Here is a 26,658-nt window from a genome sequence, read left to right as displayed (position 1 = left end):
GTTCATTGAGTTGTTTTCTGCAAGCCGGAGTGGGGTTGCTGTTAAGCATCTTATATGTGGAATGGTCGGATAAGTGTCTCTGGATTTCTTTGTCGTAGTCCCCAATATCTTAGAGTACTACAGCACCCCCCTTATCTGCTGCACGAATGATCAGGTTTTTATTGGACATAAGAGATTGTAAGGCATGTCGTTCGTTCGTTTGTAGACAGATTGGGGTGGATAGGATTTAGGTTTTTAGTAATGGAAGACACTTCTTTATCAATATATATATATAGTAATTTTTTGGAATTCTTAAAATAATTGTAATTAATCAAATATATACCCAAAGCCCTCAACAGTATACTTTATTTTCCTATATGTATGATAAACCATTATACCGCCAAGTTCTGTAGCTGTAAGAAATGTCTCTAACCATTGGCTGTAAGTGGATTTATGGAAATTGCAGGGTTGCAAGAAATCTGGTTTAGGTTACCGCCAATGTCTAAGGGATATTTTTTGAGCAGGTGTTCCAAATAGATATTGCAGGGTTGCAAGAAATCTGGTTTAGGTTACCGCCAATGTCTAAGGGATATTTTTTAAGCAGGTGTTCCAAATAGATCCTTAATCTCTTATATATTTAGCCAGAACTGTAACTCATCCCCTGTGTGTATAACGTTCCCACCCAGCGTTATACACAAACCCGCCCCCCCTAGGGAAAAGACCAGTGTAATACACACCACCACCCCCTTGACATCATCTCCCCACGCCCACCATTCACCATGGTGTAAGTGAGAGGCACACACACCCGGACCCCCGCGACTCCCACGATTCGCGCTCCCCCCCCCCCACGATTCGCGCCCCCCCCCCGTGATTCAGGGACTTCCACAAGCCCCCCCGCAACCCCCCTTCCAACGATTTCTCCGCCCCCCCCCCCCCTCCCGCGACCCCCTCCCTTGAGTCACGGCCCCCAGCGCCCCCTCCTGCTATTCATGGACCCTCTGCGACCCCCCCTCCCGTGATTCACGGATCTCCACAACCCCCCTCCCGCAATTTGCGGACCCCCCTTCCCGTGATTCACAAGCCCCCCCTCCCGCGATCCGCGGCCCCCCGCGACCCCCTCCCTTGATTCACCCCCCCGCGATTCACGGCACCCCCGCGCCCCCTCCCGTGATTCACGGACCCCCCGCGACCCCCCCTCCCGTGATTCACGGACCGCCATAACCCCCCTCCCGCAATTTGCGGACCGCCTTCCCGTGATTCACGCCCCCTTCCCGCGCCCCACCTCCTGCAATTTGCGGACCCCGCCCCCCTCCCGCGATTCGCGGACCCCCGCACACCTCCTCCTGCAATTTGCGGGACCCCCTTCCCGCAATTTCACACCCCCCCCAGCAGACCCCCGCGATCCCGCGACCACATTTCACGGACCCGCCTGAGAATGGGGGATCCTGTACCGCCACAAGCAAGTGCCGCCCCTAGGTGGGAAATCCGACCGTGGCTGCTGCATTGCAGGTTCCCACACTGCCAGGAGTGTCCCCACGGTCCTCTGCACCAGCGCCACAACTTTTATCAATGTCTTACCCACATACCACTATTATACAGCCTCCTGCTCTCATGCACCCTCACTCCCTCCCAGTGGGAGGAGATGCTCACACACTGCCGGGAGCTGCATACTGTCCCCCACCCTCCTCCAGTTCTAGGGATGCCCATCGACCATCAATAATTTCAAATCATCGATGGTTTATGGCCGATGTTGAATACTTTTGCCATAGATGTGGGAGGACCAGATGGTTTCCCTACATCGATGGCAAAGGAGAACCGATCAAGTTTCAAATTTTTTTAAGGTGCCGGGACACAGAGCATAGCTCCGCCCCCCCACACCCGGAACTCACGCCACCGAATTCTGATTGACCCACGGCCTATTCAGTCAGATATAATGGATGACAATTGATGGTTATCCAAGTAATATTTTACTACTATCAATGGCAGGGTGCAAAATCGCCATCAATGCCAACCACCGATGGCGTCTGCACCAATGGCCATCCCTACTCTGCAACAGCCAAAAACCTTTACTACCCCTCATGCCCACACACCCCTATCACTGCCCTGCCTTCTTTTCTTCTGCCCCGTAACTTCCGCCAGTGGGGACCCGCTCACCCTGTGTTGCCCACATTCCCCTATCATGCTTTACCACCCAGCCTCCTGCTCTCATGCACCCTAACTCCCACCCAGTAGGAGGAGACACTGACTCAGGGGCACCGTCCTGTACTCCTGTGCTGCCACGCTGGACCCTCACCCACTAGCAGAAGCTGCACAGTGTCCCACACCCTCCTCTTTAGTCCCCCTTATGTCCACACACCCCTATCACTACCCAGCCTCCTGTTTTCCTGTGTTGTGACCTCCACCAGTGGGGAGGCGCTGACTCAAAAACCCTACTATACTATTGCACACACACACCTAAACAACACGCACGCACACACCCACAAATGTCACTGTACCCTCCACACTATCAATGTACATCTTACTCTGTAACCGCTTTGTAATTAAACAAAACAATGCACACCCCCTTCCAAATCATATGCTCTCTATTTAACACATTTCACCTATAACTCAAGTTGCAATACAGGCCATCTTTCATACAATTCTAACCATATGTCTCACAATACAAACGTTCACAAATTAAGGGGGCGCAGACCCTTACGACGGTGTGAAGAGCGCCCGTAGGGCATGATGAATCACCTAGTCCTTAATACATTTGCTTCCATGATCTTACATTTTAAGAGTTTATCTTCTATTCCTTGATTTTATAACAAACATATTAGATGTGTACGCAGCAGGTCTGCGTTAGCACGGGACCGATGTTTTTGTTTTGTGCACACACCCAACATAGTGGTCGGGGGGGGGAGAGAGGAGCGTGGGGCGCCGGGCATTTCCATTACCATATAGGAACGCCCAGTGTTTCATGGGCATTCCCATGAGAATGCAGGGTGTTCTCATGGTAATGAGGCTGGTGTGGGGCGGGCGGGTGGCCCGGCATTTGCTGGGAGGGGTTTGGTGGCGAATTAGCAGCCTTGTGAATCAACCAGAATAACCCCCTCCGTGTATTTCTAGTAGATGTTGAATCTTCAGATCAGTATCTTTGCCACTTATTGTATTGCCTCTAAGATAGGAAAATGTTTTATCATTAGCGCCTGCTATGCGGTGCGGGGGGGGGGGGGATCTTTGTTACTAAGCTATTAGTTGTTCAATTTGTTTGGCTGTTTCTTTATCCATTAGGGGCTGTGTCCATCAGAGTCAAACAGATTTCGCCTTTCTTACTGGGTACCTGGCAAATAAAATTGCAGGCCCACTAGGAAGAATGGACCCACATCAGTGTCTGAAGATCATGGTCAACTCATCATTAGACTTTCTCCACAAGCACTTGGGTAAGATTCTCAAATGAATTGGTAATATACAGAATACCAGCATATTCATCCTGACCTACATTTCCCCATTCCTTTCTAACAGTTATGGGGCCAGATTCTCTAAGCTTCAAAAGTGATAAAATGGAGAGTGATAAACAGCCAGCCAATCAGCTCCTGCCTGCCATGTCACAGGCTGTGTTTAAAAAATGTCAGGCAGGAGCTGATTGGCTGGCTGTTTATCACTCTCCATTTTATCACTGTTGAAGCTTTGAGAATCTGGCCCATGAACTTCTGTATAATCTTTATACTTTAACTGTAAGATTCTCAATATATGTCATCAGGAAACAAGAGCTTATAAATCTTGTAAACATCTACTCTGTCTTTTGCTTCTTTTGTGTCTAGTAGCTGGTGATTTATCACCAAATCCAAGTCCTCCCTCATCCCACATATCTCTCAGTCGCATGAATGTTTTAAGTCTGATTCTGAACAGTATGAAAATGTAGCAATTCTGAAACACATCATCTGTCATCTTTCATTAAAGTGGGGGAGATGTTTTATAGCGTCATGCATCGTGCCACTATACCACTTCCTGCTATGTCTCATTACTGAGGTGAAGCAGGAAGCCTTGCCTTGGTAATGAGGTGATCTCCTCCAGAACATGCAGTACATCAGCTTATTGCATTGCATTGGGTTTGTCCCACTGCCTGGCCGGCTGCATTATGAATGTTCGACATCTTGCTACTCATCGCTGACCATTACTACATTGTCTTGCATATCTCCCTTATCATTTACCACATGAAGGAGAATCCGTATCAGCACAGATAGTGTCTATGCACCACCCACCTGCCACTGTCTCTCTCTCTCTCTGTGACACCCTCTCTGTATCATTCTTTCTCTCACTGACACCCTTTCTCTATCCATCTTTCTCTCCATGAAACTCTCTCTTTCTCCCTTTTTTCTCTCCTCCCTGACTCTCTCTCCCACTTGCACCCCTGCCCCTGTGTCTCTCTTGCTCCCTCTCTATGTCACCCTGGTGCTCTTTCTCTTTCTCATCCCTTTCTCCCTGACACCCTCTCTCTCTCTCTAGCTACTCTCTCTCTCTTTCTCTCTCATTACTCCCCCCCCCCCATCCCCCTCCCTTTCTTTCTCACTCCTCTGTCTTTCTCCCCACTCTCTCTCTTGAAGGGGGGGGGGGGGGGGGGGGGGCGGGGGGGCTTTGAAGAGTTTGCTATGGGGCAGCCCCACAAAGTTTTAGTTGCGCCCAGCCTTGCTACTACTTGTATTTGCTTTCTGTAGTGTTTCAGTCTAATACTCTTTGTTCAGTTTTAAATGTATATCGTTACAATGCAGATAAATCCTTTAACAACTAAAATGATAACCTCCAGATTTTACAGTGCATGGCGCACAGGATGAAAACAATATATTTTTTTCAGATTTTCTTCTATTTAACTTAATAAATTGAAGACTAAATGAAAACAGGTTATTATATGCACAGTTCTTGTGTTTTTCATGTAATTACATGTTTCAGGAATTAATTAATGAAAATGGTATTTGCATGTAACCGCTGGCTCCCAAGGAGTGGCAGAATTAAAGGTATGGGAAGGACGGAGTAAAATCTATGGCAATATATATAAACTAATGTACATTAAGGCTGACCTTTTAACTTCACAAAACGAAAATGGTGTATGTTATTATAATTCATATTGTAGTTGGAAGTTTGTTAAAACTCTGTAACAGCATGTATCTCCCAATGGGCGGGATTCTCTAATAACTCCGGCTGCACATAGCCAGAACTCGCAGTGTTAATAATCGCATATGCAGTAACATATGCAATTATTAACGCAAAAGCGATGCCCGGTGATGTGCTGCAGTTCCCCCCTCCCTCCCTGAACCCTTACTCGCTTTGTGGGTGCTCCGTTTCCTCCTCCCTGCACCCGGAAGCTGTGCAGGGAGGAGGAAGTCACTGGTCCGGTCAGCACAGCAGGAGGCTGCACGAACACAGGTGAGGGGGGCGACGCGGATCGGTGTGGGGCAGCGTGGGACGCAAAGGGAAGCCCATAGTCTTCCATGGGGTTACGCCATCTAGAACTGGCGTAACACCCCGCAGTAAAGACCCCGTGGTGGGGCTTTGCTGCATATGAAAATGCGGTAAAAACCCCAAAAACAGGGTTTTTATGGCATTTTTAGTTTGGAGAATCTCGCCCACTGTGGCAGTAGCAGGTGGTATGTTTTATTTTTTTTTTAACTGAAGGGTAAATTTACTAACGTGTGAGTTTTCATACAGTAAGTGAGAGATGTTGCTAATAGAAACCAAGCAGAGTCTAGCAATCATCTATAAGGTGCTAGATAAATGATAAGTAGAATCTGATTGGTTGCTATAGGCAACATCTCTCACTTCTAAAACCTCATACTCTAGTAAATTTGCCACTCAGAGTATAGTGATTGTAATTGAAATTGGGTACAGATATGAAAAAAAAAAACACTTCTGAAACGCTAGAATATATGGTCAGTTTTTGGTCTGTTAATATAGAAAATAGGATAGGACTAATGTATACTATTTTCCCCATGAGTTTAATTATAACTGTGGTACATACAGTAGCTCCTGAAAGACGTCCAGGGTATGTAGTCAGTAGGTGGACAATAACTGTCAACATTCATAATCTCAAAATTTCAATGCTGACAGTTATGATGTTAACAATGTTAAAATGTTGACAGGCATATATCAAAATTGTATAGATGTGACATTCTGACATTGTCAAGTTCTCTATATAAGGGTTAGACTGTGGGCGGGAGGTTAGGGTTAGAACCAGAGTGAGGAGAAGTATAGTCGGCCATCCAAAGATAGTAGGTAAAGCTGGGTACACATATATACAATCCCTGTTTCTTGCGACCGTCGGACCATCCACAAACAACAGCCGATCACGCGCGTACACACCTGTACAATTTTACTTGCGACGTCCGATGTACTCCCATCCAAACAGTCGCAAGAAAAAGATTGTACCACCGTACACACTGTCTCGATTTGGGCTAATGACACGTCATATGTGAACAAAATGATCATAATGGGCTGGGTTAGTAATTTTAGTCACCCTTTTACCCATTAAAAAAAACGACGTGGGGTCCCCCCCACTGCCGAAACCAGCACCAGGCTGAAGAGCCCGGGCTGGTATTAAAAAATCAGGAAACCCGACAAATAGGGCATCGCTGATTTTTTAAAACCAGCTCCAGGTCCGGGGCTGGTTCCCAAAATACGGGGAACAAAATGACTAGGGGTCCCCCGTATTTTAAGAACCAGCCCCAGGCCAAACCAGCCAGCAGGGTAATGCCACAGCCGGGGGACACTTATTATATAAGGTTCTGCGGCCAAAGCATTCAGCCCTCTGACCGGTCAGCCTGGCCAGGGGTCCTGGGGAAGTGGGGACCCCCCCCCAATAAAGGGGTCCCCCCCCCCTCCAGGACTTACCTGACCAGGCTGAAGCCTGGTGCTGTCCCTGGTGGCCACCGGGCTGATTCAGTGTAAAAAAAAATAGAAGAAAAACTATTGTCTTTTACTGTGGAACTATGACTGGCCAGGCTAACTGGTCAGAGGGCTGAATGCTTTGGCCGGGGGGACTTGTATAAAAAGTCCCAGCAAGCCACCCCCTCATGCTGGGACTTGTATAAATGAGTCCCAGCAAGCCTCCCCCTCATGCTGGGACTTGGAGAACCACAAGTCCCAGCATGCGGGGCATTAAAGGGCCCGCTGGCACTTGTAGTTCCACAGAAAAAAAATAGTCAAATAAACACACTGACACACAATAAAAATAAAACTTTATTACATCCAAAGCCCATACATACTGATACTTACCTATCTTGAGCCCGTCGGTAGGTCCCTGGGTCCGGTGCCTTGGTTCCGGGGCTGGTCCGGGGGTCCAGGGCTGAAGAGTCCGGGGTCCTGGATCCGAAGAAATCCATGGGGGACCTGTGGAAGGAAATCCAACTCACCAGGTCCTCTGGCGAACATCTTCTCCATCTTCTCAGTCTCCGCCGCATCAGCCGCCGGTACCCGATGGACTTTGAGAGGCGCAGAGATGTTTCATCCTCAGCGCCTCTCATCCGAATGATTCTATTGGCCGCCTAGCGGCCAATCAGGAGCCGACTTTCTCGGTACATACATGGTACAATTATTGTATACAATATTGCATCTCATCTCATTGCATCGCATAGGTTTTGCAATGCAATGAGATGAGATGATATCTAGTACAAAAAGTATGTGCCGCACATACTTTTTGAGCTGTGCGATGAGATGTGTGACGGGAGCACGCATCTCAGCACACCCAGCAATTTTACCGTGTATGGGCACCTTTAGCCTCTGCTACTTCTGATGGAAGACTAGTCCACTAATCCACTACCCTTTCTGTGAAGTAATTTTTCCCTCAAATTTCCTCTGAACCCACCTCCCTCCCGTACCTGCTGGGCTAATGTGGCAGTTAATTAAATTGCAGGTGAAATCCTGTGTTGATTTTATGCCACCTGTCCCATTTTATGTCTGCCAGACACAGGCTTCTCTTCCCCATCCCTTTTTTATGGAAAGACAGATTTGTCCATGTCCCATGCATCTCAGAATACTACGACTTATGCAAATATGCACAGCAACACAGCTGCACATGTGCTCCATGCAAACACTTGCCATTTACATCCATGCACAGAGATCTGTCAGAACCACATTGTTTGTTCTTCATATTTAGCCCCCAAAATCATCAAATGAAAGTTAACTACCGTATATACTCGAGTATAAGCAGGGCTATTTTTCTGCAGGCTCTAGCAGGAACTGTGGCCCTTATTCTAGTTCACTCTTTCTGACAAAATATTTCTTAGATGGACAAAACCATGTGCACTGCAGGTGAGGCAGGTGTAAAACCCCACCCAAATCTAATTATCTCTGCACAAGTAACACCTGCCTCTCCTGCAGTGCACATGGTTTTGTCCATCTAAGAAATATTTTGTCAGAAAGAGTGAACTAGAATAAGGGCCACAGTTCCTGCTGGAGCCTGCAGAAAAATAGCCCTGAGTATAAGTCGACCCGAATATAAGCCAAGGCACCTAATTTTACAACAAAAAAACTGGGAAAACTTATTGACTCAAGTGGGACCCTCACTCGAGTATAAGCCGAGGGAGGCTTTTTCAGCATAAAAAATGTTCTGAAAAAGTAGGCTTATACTCGAGTATATATGGTATATAAAATCTTTGATATTTGTCCTCTCATGCAAGGACACTACATTTCATAAAGTTTTCTGTATTTTTAGATTTTCATTTATTTTCCTAATTTCCATTCTTCTTTTTGTGCTTGTCCCAATCATTTTTCTTTTTCATTTACTTCTTTATCACCCATGTCAGAACTGTAATTTACATCAGGTTTTATAATCATATAAAAAATAATTACTAGGTATAGATGCTTCATAAAAACAAGATTAAAACATTTTTCATTTTCCATAAGGTATTAAAATGAAATAATTACCTTTATTTGTGTATTTGGCACCAGTGCATTATATCATTTACTAGTAAGCCCGCTCGAAGCACATGTTTTGAAAGCTAGTAAGGCAGCTAATTGTACACGATTGCCTCTGTGAGAGAAAGATATGAAGTTTCACTTGCTGCCAACAGATGGCAGTGTTTTGGTGACACACATACACTAGACATATATATAGATGAATAATGCTATGAAAATATATTAATATACTATAAAAGTTTTCCATTGCTTATGTGTAAAAGTGCCCATACACTGCTGAGATGTCTTGCAGCAGTGTACAGCCACCCGATACCCGCGGGCCGGGACGCATGCGATCCATCACAATTTGTTATGTTCCCAGGTCAGGTGGTAGGACAGGCGGTAGGTCCAGCCACTGACTCAGGTCCAATGCGCACGGGACCACGCGATTTGGGCTGATTTGCAGGCCCGATTCATCAGAATCGCCCCAAATCAGCTCAGTGTATTTCCTGATCATTTGCAATGGAAGCGTCCCTGTTCTGCTGTGTCAGGATTCAGTATTGAATCCCGGCGGTCGGGATCCCGGCGTTCAGAATCCCGACGCCGGAATCCCGACAGCCGAAATGCCGACAAGGGGGGGACGTGGATCGCCCCCCCTTGCGGGCTCGCTGCGCTCGCCACGCAGCGGGCCCGGTGCCTCGCTACGCTCGGCATACTAATTTATTCTCCCTCCAGGGGTGTCGTGGACACCCACGGAGGGAGAATGTGTCGGCATTTCGGCGGTCGGGATTCCGGCGTCGGGATTCTGAACGCCGGGATCCCGACCGCCGGGATTGTAACTGCATCCCGCTGTGTCAATGTGTGCCTGTTTATACTGTCTTGCTCTGTCATATCATGTACTCAGTTGCTGCATCTGTCTTTTGTCAGATCTGGATGGAAATGTCCCTAAATTGGAAGATCTGAGTGAAGCAATCCAAGCAGAAATCATTCCAGGTTTTCCAATAATACATTCCAGTAAACTTTGATATCACTACAAGAACATTCCTAAAATAGATAATGGCCTGGATCCTGGGAAAAACAATAATAAAATGATGCTTTGTTGTCACAATAAGAGAGCCCTGTGTTATAATAAAAGCACCACTGTTCATAAAAATGTGACTGTCATTGTGTGAGTTCAGTGTTCTTTAGGCTGCTGGGTGCACTCTCTCTGCTGTTATTGCTGTGACAGTAGCGCGTTCTGCAGAGGATACGCTGTAATGTAAAAGTGCCAAACATAGAACATCATCAATTGTGCAAGAGACTTACATAACAAGAATAGAGTGGGGAGTTTATACTTCGAAAGAAACAGTGGTGGTGAATTCATTCTTATGTACTCCTGAAATAATGTGAAAAAAAGGTGCTGTTACAGTCGCACATAAATAGATAGTTTGACATAATTTGTTTTCAAATTGTAAAAATGGGGCAGATGTATTAAGCAGTGATAAGGGAGAAATGAGCCAGTGAAGAAGTGTCCCATGGCAACCAATCAGTTCCTCTCTATAATTTTATATAATTATTATTTTATTATTTTTAACAGTTTCTTATATAGCGCATACATATTCCGCAGTGCTTTACAGAGAATATTTGTACATTCATCAGTGGAGTTTATAATCTATATTCCCTACCACATGTACACACAAACTACGGTTCAGTTTTTGGGAGCCAATTAGCCTACCAGTATATTTTTGGATTGTGGGAGGAAACCGGAGTACCCAGTGTAAACCCACATAAGTACGGGGAGAATATACAAACTCCGCACAGTTGGAGCCATGGTGGGAATCGAACCTATGACCTCAAGTGCTGTGAGGCAGCATTACACCATCTGTACTGCCCATATTATGCTAATTATAGATGTTACTTCAGTGCTGATTGGTTGCCATGGGCAAATTCTCCACTGGCTCACTTCTCCTCCCTTATCACTGCTTTATACATCTGCCCCAATGGTGCAGATGTATTAAGCCTTCAAAAGAGATAAATTGAGGGTGATAAAGAGAGATAAACGTCCAGCCAATCACCTCCTAACTGCCATGTTACAGGCTGTGTTTGAAAAACGTCAGTAAGAAGCTGATTGGCTGGATGTTTATCTCTCTTTATCACCCTTGCATTTATCTCTTGTTAAGGCTTAATACATCTGCCCCATTATGAGATAGGGCCGCTAGCGGCCCTACACACACACAGCGATATTCAGCCCCTTTCTGAGCGACTTTACATTATTTTACTAAAACGCTCAGAAAGTGTCTGAATATCGCTGTGTGTGTAACCCAGACAGCGATATTAATGTGCGGCCCCGCGGGTCCCCTATGTATAACAGCCCTGCCGGTTAATACAAAGTGATCGATTAGAATGCCTTGTACATCAAGTACTGTGTGGTGGCTTCTGAGCGATCACTGAAGGGGCTTCACCCGGTGGGTCCGCAGCCCGCAGCAGCACCGGTGAGTCTCCCAGCCCGAGCTCGGAGAAAGGATCAGGGTGGCAGAGTCGCCACTGCAGCCCCGGGGATAGCAGAAGCAGGACCAAGCCCTCCTGGCTGCTACTTTTCCTAATAGTGAGAGGAGGGGGGAAGCCAGTCTATGAGCCACTGGCCTTACATGACATGATCCTGCGCCCTAGGACTGTCACTGAGCTTTACCCGGCTAGCGTGTGTGCAACATTCCGGTGACACAGCAGCATGCCTGCCCCTGTCCCTGTGGCAGAGATGGAGCACAGACGCAGGATTTTCCACATTGCCCACAGCGGTCACATGTCCTCTGGCGGGGAGTCATCATGCCAGATGGGAAACATCCAAGGATACTAAAAGAGCTTAAAGGGGAGCTGGTAAAACCAATAACAGAATTATTCAACCAGTCACTAGCTACTGGAGTAATCCCAGAGGACTGGAAAACAGTGAATGTAGTCCCACTGCACAAAAGTGGAAGCAAGGAAAAGGTAAGCAACTATCGACCAGTGAGCCTTACATCAGTAGTAGGGAAATTGATAGAAACACTCTTAAAAAAAGAGTTGTAGAATATCTCAAAACCAGCAATTTACAGGATCCAAAACAGCATGGGTTTACTGGGGGAAGATCATGTCAAACAAATCTTATTGACTTTTTTTGACTGGGTGACTAAAGTAATAGATCAAGGTGGGGCTGTAGATGTAGCTTATCTAGACTTTAGTAAAGCTTTTGACACTGTCCCACATCGCAGACTGTTAAATAAACTTGAACGCTTGGGATTGGATTCTAAGATAGTTGAATGGATAAGAGAGTGGTTGCAGGACAGAAAACAGAGAGTTGTAGTAAACGGAGTACAGTCAAAGGAGGGAAAGGTTACAAGTGGAGTACCCCAGGGATCTGTACTTGGACCGGTGCTTTTTAATATCTTTATTGGTGATATTGCAAATGGAATTGAGGGTAAAATGTGCCTTTTTGCAGATGACACAAAGGTATGCAACAGGGTAGACACACCAGGAGGGGTAAAACAAATTATTGAGGATCTAGCTAGATTAGAGAAATGGTCAAGAGAATGGCAACTACAGTTTAATGCCAAAAAATGCAAAATCATGCAATTGGGTCTCAGAAATCCAAAGACTCAATATAGTATAAATGGCACTATAATGGAAACTACTGAAGAAGAGAGGGATCTAGGTGTCACTATTTCAGGGGACTTAAAAGCAGGTAGGCAATGTAACAAAGCAAGCAAGAAGGCAAGTCAGATGCTTGGTTGCATAGGGAGAGGAATCAGCAGTAGAAAGAAAGAAGTAATAATGCCACTGTATAGGTCATTGGTACGACCTCACCTAGAGTATTGTGTTCAGTTCTGGAGGCCATATCTCCAGAAGGATATAAATACATTAGAGACTGTACAAAGAAGAGCAACTAAAATGGTGCATGGCCTACATCACAAAACGTACCAGGAAAGACTAAAAGATCTTAAGACTTAAAGAGCAGAGAAGGGAAAGGGGGGACATGATAGAAACTTTCAAATATATCAAGGGTTTTAACAAGGTACAGATGGGAGACATTCTTTACAGGAAGAGGAGCAACAGAACACGAGGACATGCACTGAAACTAGAGGGAGGAAGATTCAGGGGAAATGTGAGGAAGAATTACTTCACAGAAAGAGTAGTAGATAAGTGGAATAGCCTACCCTCAGAGGTGGTAGACGCAAATACAGTAGTACAATTTAAACATGCTTGGGATAAGCATATTGATATCCTTACAAAAAAATAAGGATCAAATATGGTTTGAGGTAACATGTTTAAAAAAAGTGGCAGACTAGATGGGCCAAGTGGTTCTTATCTGCCGTCAAATTCTATGTTTCTATGCCGCTTGCTGACATGTCCGGTGCTGTCAAGGGAATGATACATGCTGGGCAGTGTGGTGCCCTTCTCATCTCCCAGTACTGAGCTCCGGCAGCAGGAAGGGGCGGAAGTGGCATTGGGGAGCCTGGCTACAGGCAGCAAGGGGAGGCGTGTGCTGCTTACCATAGTGATCACCTGTGCATCAGCATGTGCCAGTGCCCGCATTTCTGTGATCTGTCCTAGATCAGCAGCGCACTGACCACTGTCCTCCGCACCTCCATCACTAGGAGCACGGACACCCCGCCATACAGCCGGGGGGGTCCGCAGCCAACAACAGCCTCAGCGAGTCTCCCAGCCTGGGCTTAGAGAGGATCAGGGCAGCAGAGGAGCCACTGTGAGTCAGGCTGCAGCCAGGGGATAGCAGCAGCAAAAGGGTGGTTACACACTGCACTCACCTTGTGTTTATTCTAGCTATTCGCAGGCGCTGCTTCCTCTTAAGGGTGTCCCAGTCCCTTTTAAGCTGAAGTAATATAGATTGGGGAGGAGAAAGCGCTGTCCTACTTGTGTTGAGATGTGTGTGGTGTAAAACATAAGAGAGTTAGCAGCAGCAGGACCGAGCCCTCCTGGCCTCCTGGCCGCTGCTAGCCCACTGTTCCCCCTGGGGAGGAGGCGGCATTAGGTCTATAGACCATGATCGCGAGTCCGTTTGGATGAGGCAGCCCAAGGCCGAAGAGAATGGCTCCGTGCTGCCGGCTTCCAGCTTAGCCATTCCCGCACTGGAGCAGCTCTCCGCAGAGCCGGCGTCCCCAGTCGGCTCCAGGTACAACGTGCTGCTGCTGGACTATAACGGCTTGGTGCTGCCCTTGCTGGGTGGGCTGGGCTCTTACCAGAGGCGGCTGGTGCTGCTCACCTGGATTCCGCCACCGCAGCTGCCCACCACCCCCTCGCCCACCGCAGCCACTCTGCCTGGGCACAACCAGTCATGCCTGTGGCAAAAGTGGGGCTACCAAATCCATGCTGGCCTGGTGCAGAGCATGGTGAGCAAGATAAGCTCAGGACATGGCAGTGCCGGCACACGTGTGCTCATGTATGTAATGCTGCTGCGTGCAATAAGTCTATGTCTGTGGTACTGTACAGAGCGTGCTGTATTATGGTGACACTGCAATAAAAGGTATCAAAGGCAGGGGAAAGTCATTTCTTGAATGCATGTTAAGCATGCATGTAAACACTAGGAGCTCTGGAAACCAGCGGTGTAGCTAGGTGCCATGGTGCCCGGGGGGCGTGGCTAACATGTGTTGGCATGTTACATTTGAAAAGAAACAAACTTAAAAAATAAGACACTATATAAGACACTGTAACGGAATCTGCTGCGCTATATAAGTCACAGTAACGGAATCTGCTGCGCTGTATAAGACACTGTAACGGAATCTGCTGCGCTATATAAGACACTGTAACGGAATCTGCTGCGCTATATAAGACACTGTAACGGAATCTGCTGCACTATATAAGACACTGTAACGGAATCTGCTGTGCTATATAAGATGCTGACAGCTGTAAATAAATATATATACAGATAAAGATATATACAGCACAGCAGGGCGGCAGCAGAAACCAGAGAGATTCACTCCCCCCCCCAGATTGTGACAGATTTCAAATCTCATATGCTGAATCTTCCGTTATGAATCTCTGGCACAAATCTCTGCATATGTAGGGCCCTTAGTGGTTAGAAGCTTTGTCATTCAGGTATCTTATGTTTTTTTAGTGATTTGCATAGTATACAGACAAAGCAATTAGTGTAATACCTTGAACTTTCAGTGTTTTAGTACAAGATGATATTTCTCGTAATAGCTCTCATTTTTACAATAATCTTACATGTCCTGTTTCATTGTACAATTCCAAAAACACTACTTTTGTTCCAAAATAATTTATTAATAATTCATTCAGATTTTAATAACATGGGCCCTTATTCTAGTTCATTCCTAGAGCCAAATTCCTTCTCAAATGGACAAAACCATGTGCACTGCAGGTGGGGCAGATGATACTTGTGCAGAGAGAATTAGATTTGGGTGGGGTTTTTCTTCAAAGTTAGATCTATATTGCAGTGTAAAAATAATGCAGTCAGTATTTTCCCTGCACAGAAACAAAATAACTCACCCAAATCTAATTCTCTCTGCACCTGTTACCATAGGCGTGCGCAGCACATTTTATTAGGGGGTGCATCGTCAAAGGGGTGTGCATAGCTCCATCTATTGGGCGTGTCTAACACCGCCAATTAGGCATGTCTACCATCATCGATTGGCACTGGCTACAATATATCTACAATATATCTCAGCCACACCATAATCTCTGGCCTATTTCAGTTTTAATCTTCTGATTACTCTGTGTAACAGGACATGCAAATAAAGTCATACACATATATGGATTACGCAGGTATGTAGTGATATGACAATGGTCTATTACAATTAACAATGCAAACACCCATTATTGATAGATAGGTGCTTCTTTTAATGGAATACAGTTCTAAAAAGCAAAAGTCTTTTGCTGGTATTGCTAGTGGCAGAGGTGTTCATAAGGGTGGGAGCAGCATTAGGGGGTGCCTGTGCACCCCTAACACTCAATGTGCGCACACCTATGCCTGTTAAATCTGCCCCCCTGCAGTGCACATGGTTTTGTCCATCTGAGAAGGAATTTGCCTCTAAGCGTGAACTAGAATAAGGCCCATGGTGTGTAACTAATTACTAATACAAAGTGGCTTTTCCACGCTCTGACCAATGACTGAAAAGCTGCACTGCATTCATTAGAAGCAAGCGGGACATAAAGAATAAATAGCTGTCATTTAAAAGATTAATTGTTTTCTGCCTGGTTTAAAAGATCAGAGAATATATAATGATGCTGATGCACAGACTCCTGCATTACCCGTATTGGATCTCGCATTAGTTCACCGGCTCATTTATCAACTAGTAATATAACTGGTTGTAAATGATAAAACTTAGGGGAGATTCAGGTTGGTTTGCAAAAGCAAACTTCTTTTTTTATGGACTAAACCATTTGTACTGCAGGTGGGGTAGATGTGCAGAGAGAGTTACATTTGGGTGGGGTGTGTTCAAACTGAAATCTAAATTGCAGTGTAAGAATAAAGAAGCCAGTATTTATACAGCACTGAAACAAAATACTGTAACTCACCCAGATCTAATTCTCTGCACATGTTACATCAGCCCCACCTGCAGTGCACATGGTTTTGTCTATTAAAGAAGCTTTTGCAAACCAACCTGAATCACCCCCTTATTTTGCTAGATAAATTGTGATCCACCCAATCAGCTCCTGTAGTGTACAAATCCCAACTGACCTGTGTTTGAAAAATTACAGGTATGATCTGATTGGCTGGAGCACCATTTTTCATACGCAATGAGTTTTATTATCCACAATAAGTTTTATCACTCGTTGATAAATAGGCCCCTAAATTTGACTTCTGAGGCAGTCTGCAAATAAAGCCTCTTTTCCTTCATAATGTCTTCTTCACTTGATACGCATACCTCGCAACAGTCCCGAAAACCACGGGAATGTCACGGTTTTCGGGGACATTCTTGCGTCCCTCCCGTGGCCGGCAGTGTCCCGCAGCGAGGGGGGGGGCTGTTGGGAGTCCCCCCTGTCGGCATGCGCACAGCATCTATTCCAGCAGCCAGGGGGCTGGGGGCATGGCTAGAGGCTCACAGAGCCTCTGGGTCATGCCCCCATAGCGTCAAAATGGCGCAGTCCCCTATCCCTCCTCCAGCTCACAAGAAGTTGGGAGGCATGGATACGCAACCTACAATTATGTGCACATTGCATAATATGTTACATAATTAGATACAGTCTTTGAATTTTTGTAACAGGGATCACACACAGACATGCAGGATACATGATACATCAGAGATACAGATCACTTCCAGTAACATTTTGAGGTCAGGGACAGGCTGCATTGAAAGCAGGGTCCAATAAAGAATCAGGATCAGGGCAGACATTGGTTAAGAGTAGGTACAGTAACAAACTAAGGTCAGGACAGGAAACAAACATAATCTAGTTTATAACAGGGCAAGATTACACATGGAAAGAAGGATCAGAAAACTGGGTCAGACTAAATCATTACCATCACAGGAACCTCAAAAAGCCTGTAGAATCAATAGAAGAGTCTGGAGATTTAGACTCCCAAGTACGTGATCAAAGAACTAAGCAAATGTGTTGTTCCCTGAAGCAGAAATGATGTAATTGCCAGCAAAATGCACAGATACCAGGAGAGCAGAAGCAACACTGGCTGAATGATGCCAGCACCTGATGCCTAGACAGATGCTTTGTCCTCCACAGGTAACTTGGAGTCATACTCCTAATATCCCTGCATAGTGACTTTTTCTGCTGTATCAAACCCTGCTTGTTAAGTGGAGTCATACTGCTAATATCCCTGCATATATGGGCAGGAAAGGGATTGTGTATTAATGAGGGGTGTATTGGACTTTCCCTATTCACACTTTGCAGAAAACCTTTTGCTCAGGGTGGGTCTATCAATTAAGGGCCAGACACAGGTCTGATACATTTCTATTTAATCTGAATGTGGATGGCTGATTGCCGTTTGCGGTTGTGAAGTGTGGTAGCATAAAGTCTGAGGAAATCTTAATAAGATGAATAGGAGGACACCCATCTACCTTCTAAAATCCCCCAAACAGACTGCTATTCAACAGTGAGCTAAGTGCTTCACCACCTCCAACACATACTGAATATACGGCCTGGACACCCCTCGCTGTGCTCCCTGTCTGCAGGTTTCTAAGACCTAAAGCTCATAGCCAGAGCCAGATTAAGGTCTAACTGGGCCTGGATCTGAAAATGATCAATGGCCTATTATGCGCAATAATAGGGGTTGTGGTCAGCACCTAATAATGTGGGGGGCATGACCAGTGTTCTGTTTGGGTGGTCTGCTCATGGGTGTGTCTCTATTTGTGTAAATACTTTCAACTAATTATATATGCCTGAAAAAGGCAGGGGGCTGGTATAAGAAAAATGCAGGGAGATATATTGGCGGGTGCACTCCAAAGGTGCACCCGCAGGATGCCGATGTCCTAAGATACTTGCAGGGTGAGGCGGCACTCCAGTCATAAAAAACATACTGAAATCCGAAACTTGGTAGACAACATTTCAGCGCGTTTTATGTGGTCACCTAAGTTTACCACAACATATACCCCTTATTCAAATCATGCAACACAATAATAACCCCCTTATACTGTACTTGCCTCTTACACATTATGCCACATGGAATGATCTAAAATTCACACAGATTGAGCCAAAATTCACACTATGCCACACAGATTAAGGCAATATTCACATTTTGCCACATGGATTGAGCCAAAATACACACTATACCAGGCATGTCCAAACAGTGGCCCTCCAGCTGTTGTGAAACTACATGTCCCAGCATGCCTTTACATAGTTTTAGCATTCCCTAATAGCAAAACTGTGGCAATGCCTGATGGGACTTGTAGTTTCATAACAGCTGGAGGGCCATAGTTTGGACATGCCTGCACTATACCAAACAGATTGAGCAATAATGCACAATATGCTTTAGAAATAGGGGCATAGCGCGCCAAAGGCGCACATTAAAAATTTACACCATAATGTCCATTACATGTTAAGCCTCACACCATAATCTCCATTACGTATTATGCCAAACACCATAATGCCTATTAAAAATAATGCTACATAAATGTTGCTTACCTACATGTTCATTGCCAGGGGTTCCATTTTCTTTGCCAGGGGTTCCATGCTCATTGCCAGGGGTTCCATGCTCATTGCCATGTGTGATTACATGCTCATTGGCAAGGGTGAATACATGCTCACGGTAACTGGGGGACAGCAGCCGTTGGGCAGAAATGACAGCCATTGACAGCCGGGCACAAAGCAGGGGTCTGCCCGGCTGCATTCAAAGCACTTCATGTCCCAGCTATTTAAAATAATACCCCTTTCATACCAGAAAATGCAGGGACTTACCCGGGAATATGGTCCCAGGATCATACAGGGACATTCCCGGACTGGCCCCTTTTACACCAGCCTAGTCCCTGCATTTTCTGGTGTGAGGGAGGGAGAGAAATCCACCCCACCCCCCCACCCCCCCTTTAAATAACCAGCTATATCTTCGTAACCAACTGACCTATTTACATGTAGGTTTCGAATGATTTTGGTTCCGTGAAACTGGGCCGTTTGGATCCAGAGAAATCTGTAATCAAACAACATGAACAGCCATGAAATTACATTTCAGAAATGAAAAAAAAATTGTTACTCTTTACTTAGAAGGGCGCCCATCTCGGCCATCTCGGGCATTGAATGCACTAAAAAATCAGGTGCGATGCGACAGACGAGATGCCCGAGATTTCCCATAGGGAACAATGTTAAATGTCTCAATTGACCCGATTTTCCTGTTCAACGCCTCAATTGACCAAATTTTTCCATAGGAAACAATGTTAAATGGGCCACAGAGGCCAAATAGGCACCCTGAAGTGAATAATGGCCACCCGAATTGTTAACGCCACCCCACGATCAACGTCAACCCGAAGCGTGGGGCGGCGGTACGCGTCCTACGACCTTTTCATACCCCCACTATCCACGTCGGCGTGGAGTTGAGAATAGAAAGTGTGGCGAGCGCAGCGAGCCACCGAGCCCGAAGCGTGGCGAGCGCAGCGAGCCCCGCGAGTGGACGCGGATACCTTCACAGGTATCCGCGTCCCCTCGCGGGCTTCACAGCTGTCCGCGTACCCTCGCGGGGCTCGCTGCGCTCGCCACGCTTCGGGCTCGGTGGCTCGCTGCGCTCGCCACACTTTCTATTCTCAACTCCACGCCGACGTGGATAGTGGGGGTATGAAAAGGTCGTAGGACGCGTACCGCCGCCCCTCGCGGGCTCGCTGCGCTCGCCACGCATCGGGTTGACGTTGATCGTGGGGTGGCGTTAACAATTCGGGTGGCCATTATACACTTCAGGGTGCCTATTTGGCCTCTGTGGCCCATTTAACATTGTTTCCTATGAAAAAATCGGGTCAATTGAGGCATTGAACAGGAAAATTGGGTCAATTGAGACATTTAACATTGTTCCCTATGGGAAATCTCGGGCATCTCGTCGGTTGATCGCACCCGATTTTTTAGTGCATTCAATGCCCGAGATGCCCGAGATTTTTTACTAACGATGCCCACGATCAAAATCGTGGGCGCCCTTCTAAGTAAAGAGTACCAAAAAATTGGTTTACCTGCAATATCTCTAGAACCAATGAACCCATATGGACCAGGTATCAGATTGAAGGGCCAGCGATTTGGGTTTGACTGAGATCAACCTCGAGCTTCTGTGATGCCGGAGGGGGAACTGGCAGCCGTTGGAACCGGGTGGAGGTCGGAATTAGCGGGTCCCATGTTTATCCTATGGTTCCAGGTTTTCCTGGCGGTAACTCCGGTTCCTTGTGGGCTAGCGACGCAGGGCTGGGCTTGTTGGAAAGCCCTGGCCCTCATCTACAAAATGGGCCTGATAGAGAGTGGGCCTGGAGCTGTAGCTCCATCAGGCCCATTGTTAATCCGGCCCTGCTCATAGCCATTGCTTTCTGTTCAACCTTCTGTAATATCACTAGTCACATTTTCTCTGTTAACATTTCAGTGTGCCAGATTCCACATCAGTTCACTCTGCACTGTATATGTCTACAACTGAGGGGTTATTCTAATTCAGTGGTAGCCAACTATAGCCCTCGAGAGCTACCAACAGTTCACATTTTCCAGACAACCTAGCTGCTGCACAGCTGCACTCATTAATCACTGACACATTTTAAAAGATACACAGATGGAGCTAATTAGCTCACTTGTGATTCTGTGAGGAGACCTGCAAAACATGCACTGTTGGTAGCTCTCGAGGACTAGGGTTGGCTACCCCAGTTCTAATTCAATTGATCTCCCGCGCATTTGCACAGGGGACCGATTGTTCACAACTGTGCATGCGCATAGGTTTTTATGCGCATGTGCAGCTGCTGTGGGCGAGCGTTCGCACACAGAAGTCCAAGTGGGGGTGCGGATGGGCGTGGGGAGGCGGGCTGGGGAATTTATCTATAGGTGCATACACACAGGGGCGATTTTGTGTAATATCGTGGGAAATATGGTCGCTAAGCGACCATATTGCCCACGATGGGAGTGTGCACCGGCGATATATCGGCGGGTGAGCGCTCCCGTTTTTACCCCTGTAGTGATCGCTGGTCGCAAGAACATGCTCCTGCGACCAGCTGATTTCCACTGTCGGGCTCCCCCCCGGCAGTTTCTTTTTCATCAGCGACCATCTCTGGTCGCTGATGAAAAGGAGAAACTGAGCAATATATTGCTCAGCAATATATCTCCCCCGTGTGTACGGGGCTTAAGGGAACGCCCTGCATTTCTTGGGTGTTCCCATGGTAATTCCCTGATGACACAGGTGCGGGCAGCTGATGCTGTGGCCTCTCTGCAACATTACAGTGTGATTGCTATGCCACTGTAGCTCTGCGGCACTAATCTATATTCTAGAGAAGGTCTGGTTTCCTGTACTTTGCGGTCTGGAGTCGGAACGCGATCCGCCAACAGTGCAGGTTTTAGTGATATCCAGGCTTCAGCACAGATGGTTTAATCAGAATCACTAAGGTACTAATTAAGTCACCTGTGCTCAAGCCTGGATATCTACAAAACCTGCACTGTTGGTGTGCCTTGAGGACCGTGGTTGGGAAAGCCTGCTGTAGACGGTCAGCTCCATGGAGCAGGGTCCTCTTCCATCCTGTTCTCACAGCACCCTTCTTGCATTTCAATTACAGCCCTCTTACTCACTTACAATCTATACCCGCATCTCTTTTCACTCACTTCCCTACATCTCAGCTGTATTGTGTACTAAGAATTGTGCTGCTAATTGTTAATTGTGCTCTGTTTTAGTTTTCTGTTGCTGTTATGTTTAGTTCTGTGTACCCTGTACTGTTCTAATGTGTTCTATATGTACTGGTTGCGTACCACTTGTGGCGCCTTATAAATAAAATTTAATAAATATATAATTGGCATACATTAGGTTGAGAAATACAAAATGTTGACATGGTTAAAAGGTAGATAATGATAATGGTCGACACACTTTTGTGTGGGTTTTTTCCATTTTTTTTACTTAAGCTTGATTTACTATCCATGTGGACTATGATTGGTAATATTCAACTGTGGCGGGTGCAGAGGTAGTGACCAGTGAAGGGAGCCCATGAGGATACACTTTTCTACTAAGTGTGTAATATGAAAAAATTGGAACCAACCGAAGTTAGTATGGAGCGCTTATCAGGAGTAGTTTTAATCAAGTAGCTGCTGCTGGAGGGAGTAGTCAGCTCCCAAATGAGAGGGTAAAAGCAAATAAAAGTATATAGCAGCGCTAATATTACAATGTAAAAAAAATTTTTTTTATTTAATACACAGTTAAAAACATAGGTGAATAAAATGCATTAAATGAACCAATTGGTGCAAAACAATGACAACAATATATGGTGGGACTGGACCCAGTTATAGTCACCGAAAGTAGAAAGAAAATTTTCTTTCTACTTTCGGTGACTATAACTGGGTCCAGTCCCACCATATATTGTTGTCATTGTTTTGCACCAATTGGTTCATTTAATGCATTTTATTCACCTATGTTTTTAACTGTGTATTAAATTAAAAAAAAAAAATTTTTTACATTGTAATATTAGCGCTGCTATATACTTTTATTTAAGTGTGTAATATGGCTAATGATACAAAATGACACCCCCAGAAAATAAATAACTTATTTTGACCTTTTTGTGTTGATTATTGCCATGTCGACCTTTTAGCAATAACCATATAGGCTATGCACTAGTGTGGTACGTGTCCAATAGATGTTTAACAAGTATCTCTACTGGGAAGGGACAGAGAGGATTTTTTTGTATGGACATTAAATAATTTTTTATGATTAATGTTATTCCAAATAATCAGACTGAATTTTGAGTAGTCAATGGTATAGACGTAAATAAAATGGTGGTCAGTGATTGAGTGCAGGTCCAGATATTTGTGAACTGAGCCTCTGAATATTATAATAAATAAATATATAAATATTGTGTATTAGATTCTGATTGAATCTTGTTCTAATAGTTGGATAGCATATGCCAGGGCATTCTGCTTCTACAGGGTAAACTTCCACAGACTGTCTTATGCAGGGGCAGATAGGGATGTTAAACCAGCCTGGAAAATTTAGGTCATTTGAATGGTGGCGGGATCTTTCCTCATAAGAACTGATTCTGAGTTGGGCCAAGTCGCAGTCTTCCTTGCTGCAGTGTCTGTGGGGCAAATGTATAAAGCAGTGATAAGGGAAGAGAAATGAGCCAGTGGAGAAGTGGCCATGGCAACTAATCAGTTGTTTTGTATAATTTTATAGTAACCAAATTATAGATATTGCTTCGATGCTGATTGGTTGCCATGGGCAACTTATCCACTGGTTCACTTCCCCTCCATTATCACTGCTTCATACATCTGCCCCTGTGACTTTGGGCCTAATTCAGACCTGATCGCACAACAAATTTGTTCTCAAAATGGGCAAAACCATGTTGCGCTGCAGGTGGGGCAAATGTAACGCAGAGAGACTTATGGGACATACACACGGGGTGATCACAGCCCCATTTCTAAGCAATCTAGATCTCTTAAAAATGAAGCTCGGATCCCTACATGTGTGTGAAGGTACGAGTTCCTCAATCACTCAGACACCGAGCAGATGAAACCAAAATATGGTTTATTTTTATCACAGCACACGAAAGTAGATGAAGACAGGAAAAAGAGGCAAATGTAAATTGCAGAGTAGAAAGATATTCAGGTAGCAGGCCCAAACAGACAGTCCTTGTATAGTCACAGTCCCAGATCAGTTCCACAGGGCAAACTATCACTTAGCCACACAGCTGTGATAGCATATAAGTCCACACGATACCTAGACAGAGCATAACCTCTTAGTCCAGGACAGTCCATCAATTCTCTCCCCTCTCTTCCTGCAAAACCCCAACTTACATCCCAAAGGCACCCCTCTCCCCCTCCCTCAGGAATTCTTAACCCTTCCTATGCTGGGTGCAGTTGCATGAATGTAACAGGGTCTCCTATTACCTGTCCAGGGGCTGATTAACTCACTCCCTTCATCTGGCTTTGAAGCTTGTGTATGTGAGGGATTTCACACCTTCATGTAAACAGATCTCTTCTCTGGAGAGTGACCCTGGTGTTATCCAGCCTTTAGCTTCTTGTTATTTGGGGGGGAAGTGTATGTCTCTGCCACTACCTGTTGTCTCTGTTACTAAACAGCCTATAAAGAGGTCCTTTGATCCCTGAACCAAAAACTATACACAAACTGAACAGATTCTAATCTAAGCATTTGGTCGCTTCTAGCCGGACCATTTGTCTCCACATACACAGTTACAATATTTAAGTAATACGCATTTGGGAAGACTGCCATAATTAACTTCATAGTCACAAATCCCTTATTCATGATACCATCACAGTTTACTAAGAACATTACCTGGAGGCAGTGACGTAACCACGGGCAAATGGTCTCAATGGTATAATGCTTACATGAATAAAGTCCTGGGAAATACAGACATACATAGGACTACAGGGTACAGACTGACTAAAGTGTACATTTTTCACTACAAATAATAAAATATCATAATTACAGTCTTACGGTCAGCCTGCTAACCTCACACTCCTCCCCCTACATCTTTAGTCACTGTGCCCAGTTGCTCAGGAACCAATAACAACCTGGAATAGCGGGATGCAGAGCCGAGAATCTGGGGTTTGGATGTACCACCGGAGTCCCACAGGGTGACATCATACCAAACCCATCTTGTAAAAGGCGGCTGGTTTGCCGAACCAGCAAGGGCATGATTACAGTCTAAGTCATACATTGGAACTAACAAGGGATGTAGCGATTCCTCTTCTTCGGATTCTGGGTACCCCCCCTCTGCAACATTGTAACCTACTAATACTTTTGCCTCGGGCACAATGGGGCGGGGACCACTTTCCACCTCCCCCTCTTGCCCACGGAACAGGGGCCAAACAGCAGGCCAATATAGGGGCTCTGGCCCTGGCACTTCCACCACCCCGTCATGTCCTTCCTCCCCCAAACCCAAACTAGGGGCATGGCAAATTTCAGTCCAGCATTTGGTCTCAATGTCCAGGGCTGAGGAGGGACCCTCCATCACAAACAATTCCGCTGGTGGCTGCAGGACAGGCTGTGTCAGCTTTGTCCCCTTAAAAGCCAGATGCTCACCTGCAGCTACTTCTGCGCACACCTCCTTCTCCGCGATAGCCTCCTTCCCCAGCTGAGTATGCTGGGCAGCCCGAAACACGACGTCATCTGTGACTGGTGGGCTGGTGGCCTGGATGTTGTCGGATACTCCTCTAACCACGGCGATCTCTTCTTGGACGCAGTCCTCATAGATCCCCTGGCAGCAGGATAATAGCTCTGCATCTCCCACCTCAGCAAAAGGGAAGCAGTAGTGCAGCTCCTCCCTAGGATGGGGGAGAAGCAATTGCAAACGGTGCCTTTCATCACGCCCCCTGCGACACTGATCTTGCCATGCTGGGGTATCCAGGAGCCCCCGATCAATCGCCTCTTCCTCTGCCACCACGAAGCACTCCTCCAGACACTGCAATTGTTCCCACACACTCAACTGGGCACCGAAATGGAGGATCCAGGCTCGATAATCAGCAAATGCATTTGTAGGATCTCCCTGATCGTGAAGGATCTGCTGAAGGATTTCCCCGCGAGTGCAGGATTGGATGGGTATACCTCGCAGCTGACCTTCTGCTATCAGCTCCTCCATACTCATTTCTTCAAGGGCAGTTAGGGGCCCCCCTGACAACGACCCTTCTCTTGCGGTAACAATTAATTCTGTGGCAGACCCCTCGGTTGTCTGCCCAGATTGCAGTAGCCCCCTTCTAGACCTTTCCTCTGGTTCTATCTGGGGCATCAATTTATTCTGGACTTGTCCTTCAGCCTCAGAATATTGTCCTCTTTGTAGCATCTGGGTAACTGTAGCAATCACTTCCTCTGTAAATTCTACAAACTCTGGCTCTCCTAGCAGATTCCAAGACGTGGCCTCACCTTTACAGTGCAGGAATGCATCCCCCAGGTAACACACTTTGTCCTGTATGCTGGATACTCTCCACCCGCTGACCATCTGCTGAGCGTCTTCCCAGTACTTCCAGATATACTGCATTTTCCTGACAATAAATAACAGATCCGGCTTCCCAGCCTGCCGATACACTGAAGAACCTCCATCCCTGAGCTCCTCTGCTACAGGGGTCTTGAGGCATCGATTTTCTTTCCTTGGAAACATTTTCCCTTTCACAGGACTGACACCTGCTCACTTGCTGAACATCACCTTATTGCATTTTCCGTTTCCTTACATATGGTCTGATCCTCTGTTCTCTGTGCTTTCTGTGCTCGATGGTTGGTGTCTG

At 46.0% G+C, this 26,658-nt stretch overlaps 1 protein-coding gene across 2 annotated transcripts in view; it reads left to right on the top strand.

Moving 5' to 3' along the window:
* Window positions 1-10,000, top strand: part of PAFAH2 (platelet activating factor acetylhydrolase 2) — a 51,329-nt gene extending 41,329 nt beyond the window's left edge. For both annotated transcript variants that reach the window (XM_083173265.1, XM_083173264.1), the window contains 2 exons: window positions 3,253-3,401; window positions 9,775-10,000. In XM_083173265.1, coding sequence (XP_083029391.1) covers window positions 3,253-3,401; window positions 9,775-9,872 — 247 coding nt within the window. In that variant the 3' untranslated portion in view covers window positions 9,873-10,000. The remainder of the gene's footprint in view (window positions 1-3,252; window positions 3,402-9,774) is intronic.
* Window positions 10,001-26,658: the final 16,658 nt, after the last annotated feature.

This window comes from Crinia signifera, chromosome 2, assembly GCF_055691185.1.
Source record: "Crinia signifera chromosome 2, ASM5569118v1, whole genome shotgun sequence".
Taxonomy (NCBI): domain Eukaryota; kingdom Metazoa; phylum Chordata; class Amphibia; order Anura; family Myobatrachidae; genus Crinia; species Crinia signifera.
The sequence above is the reverse complement of the archived record's forward strand: the minus strand, read 5'-3'. Positions and strand labels throughout refer to the sequence as shown.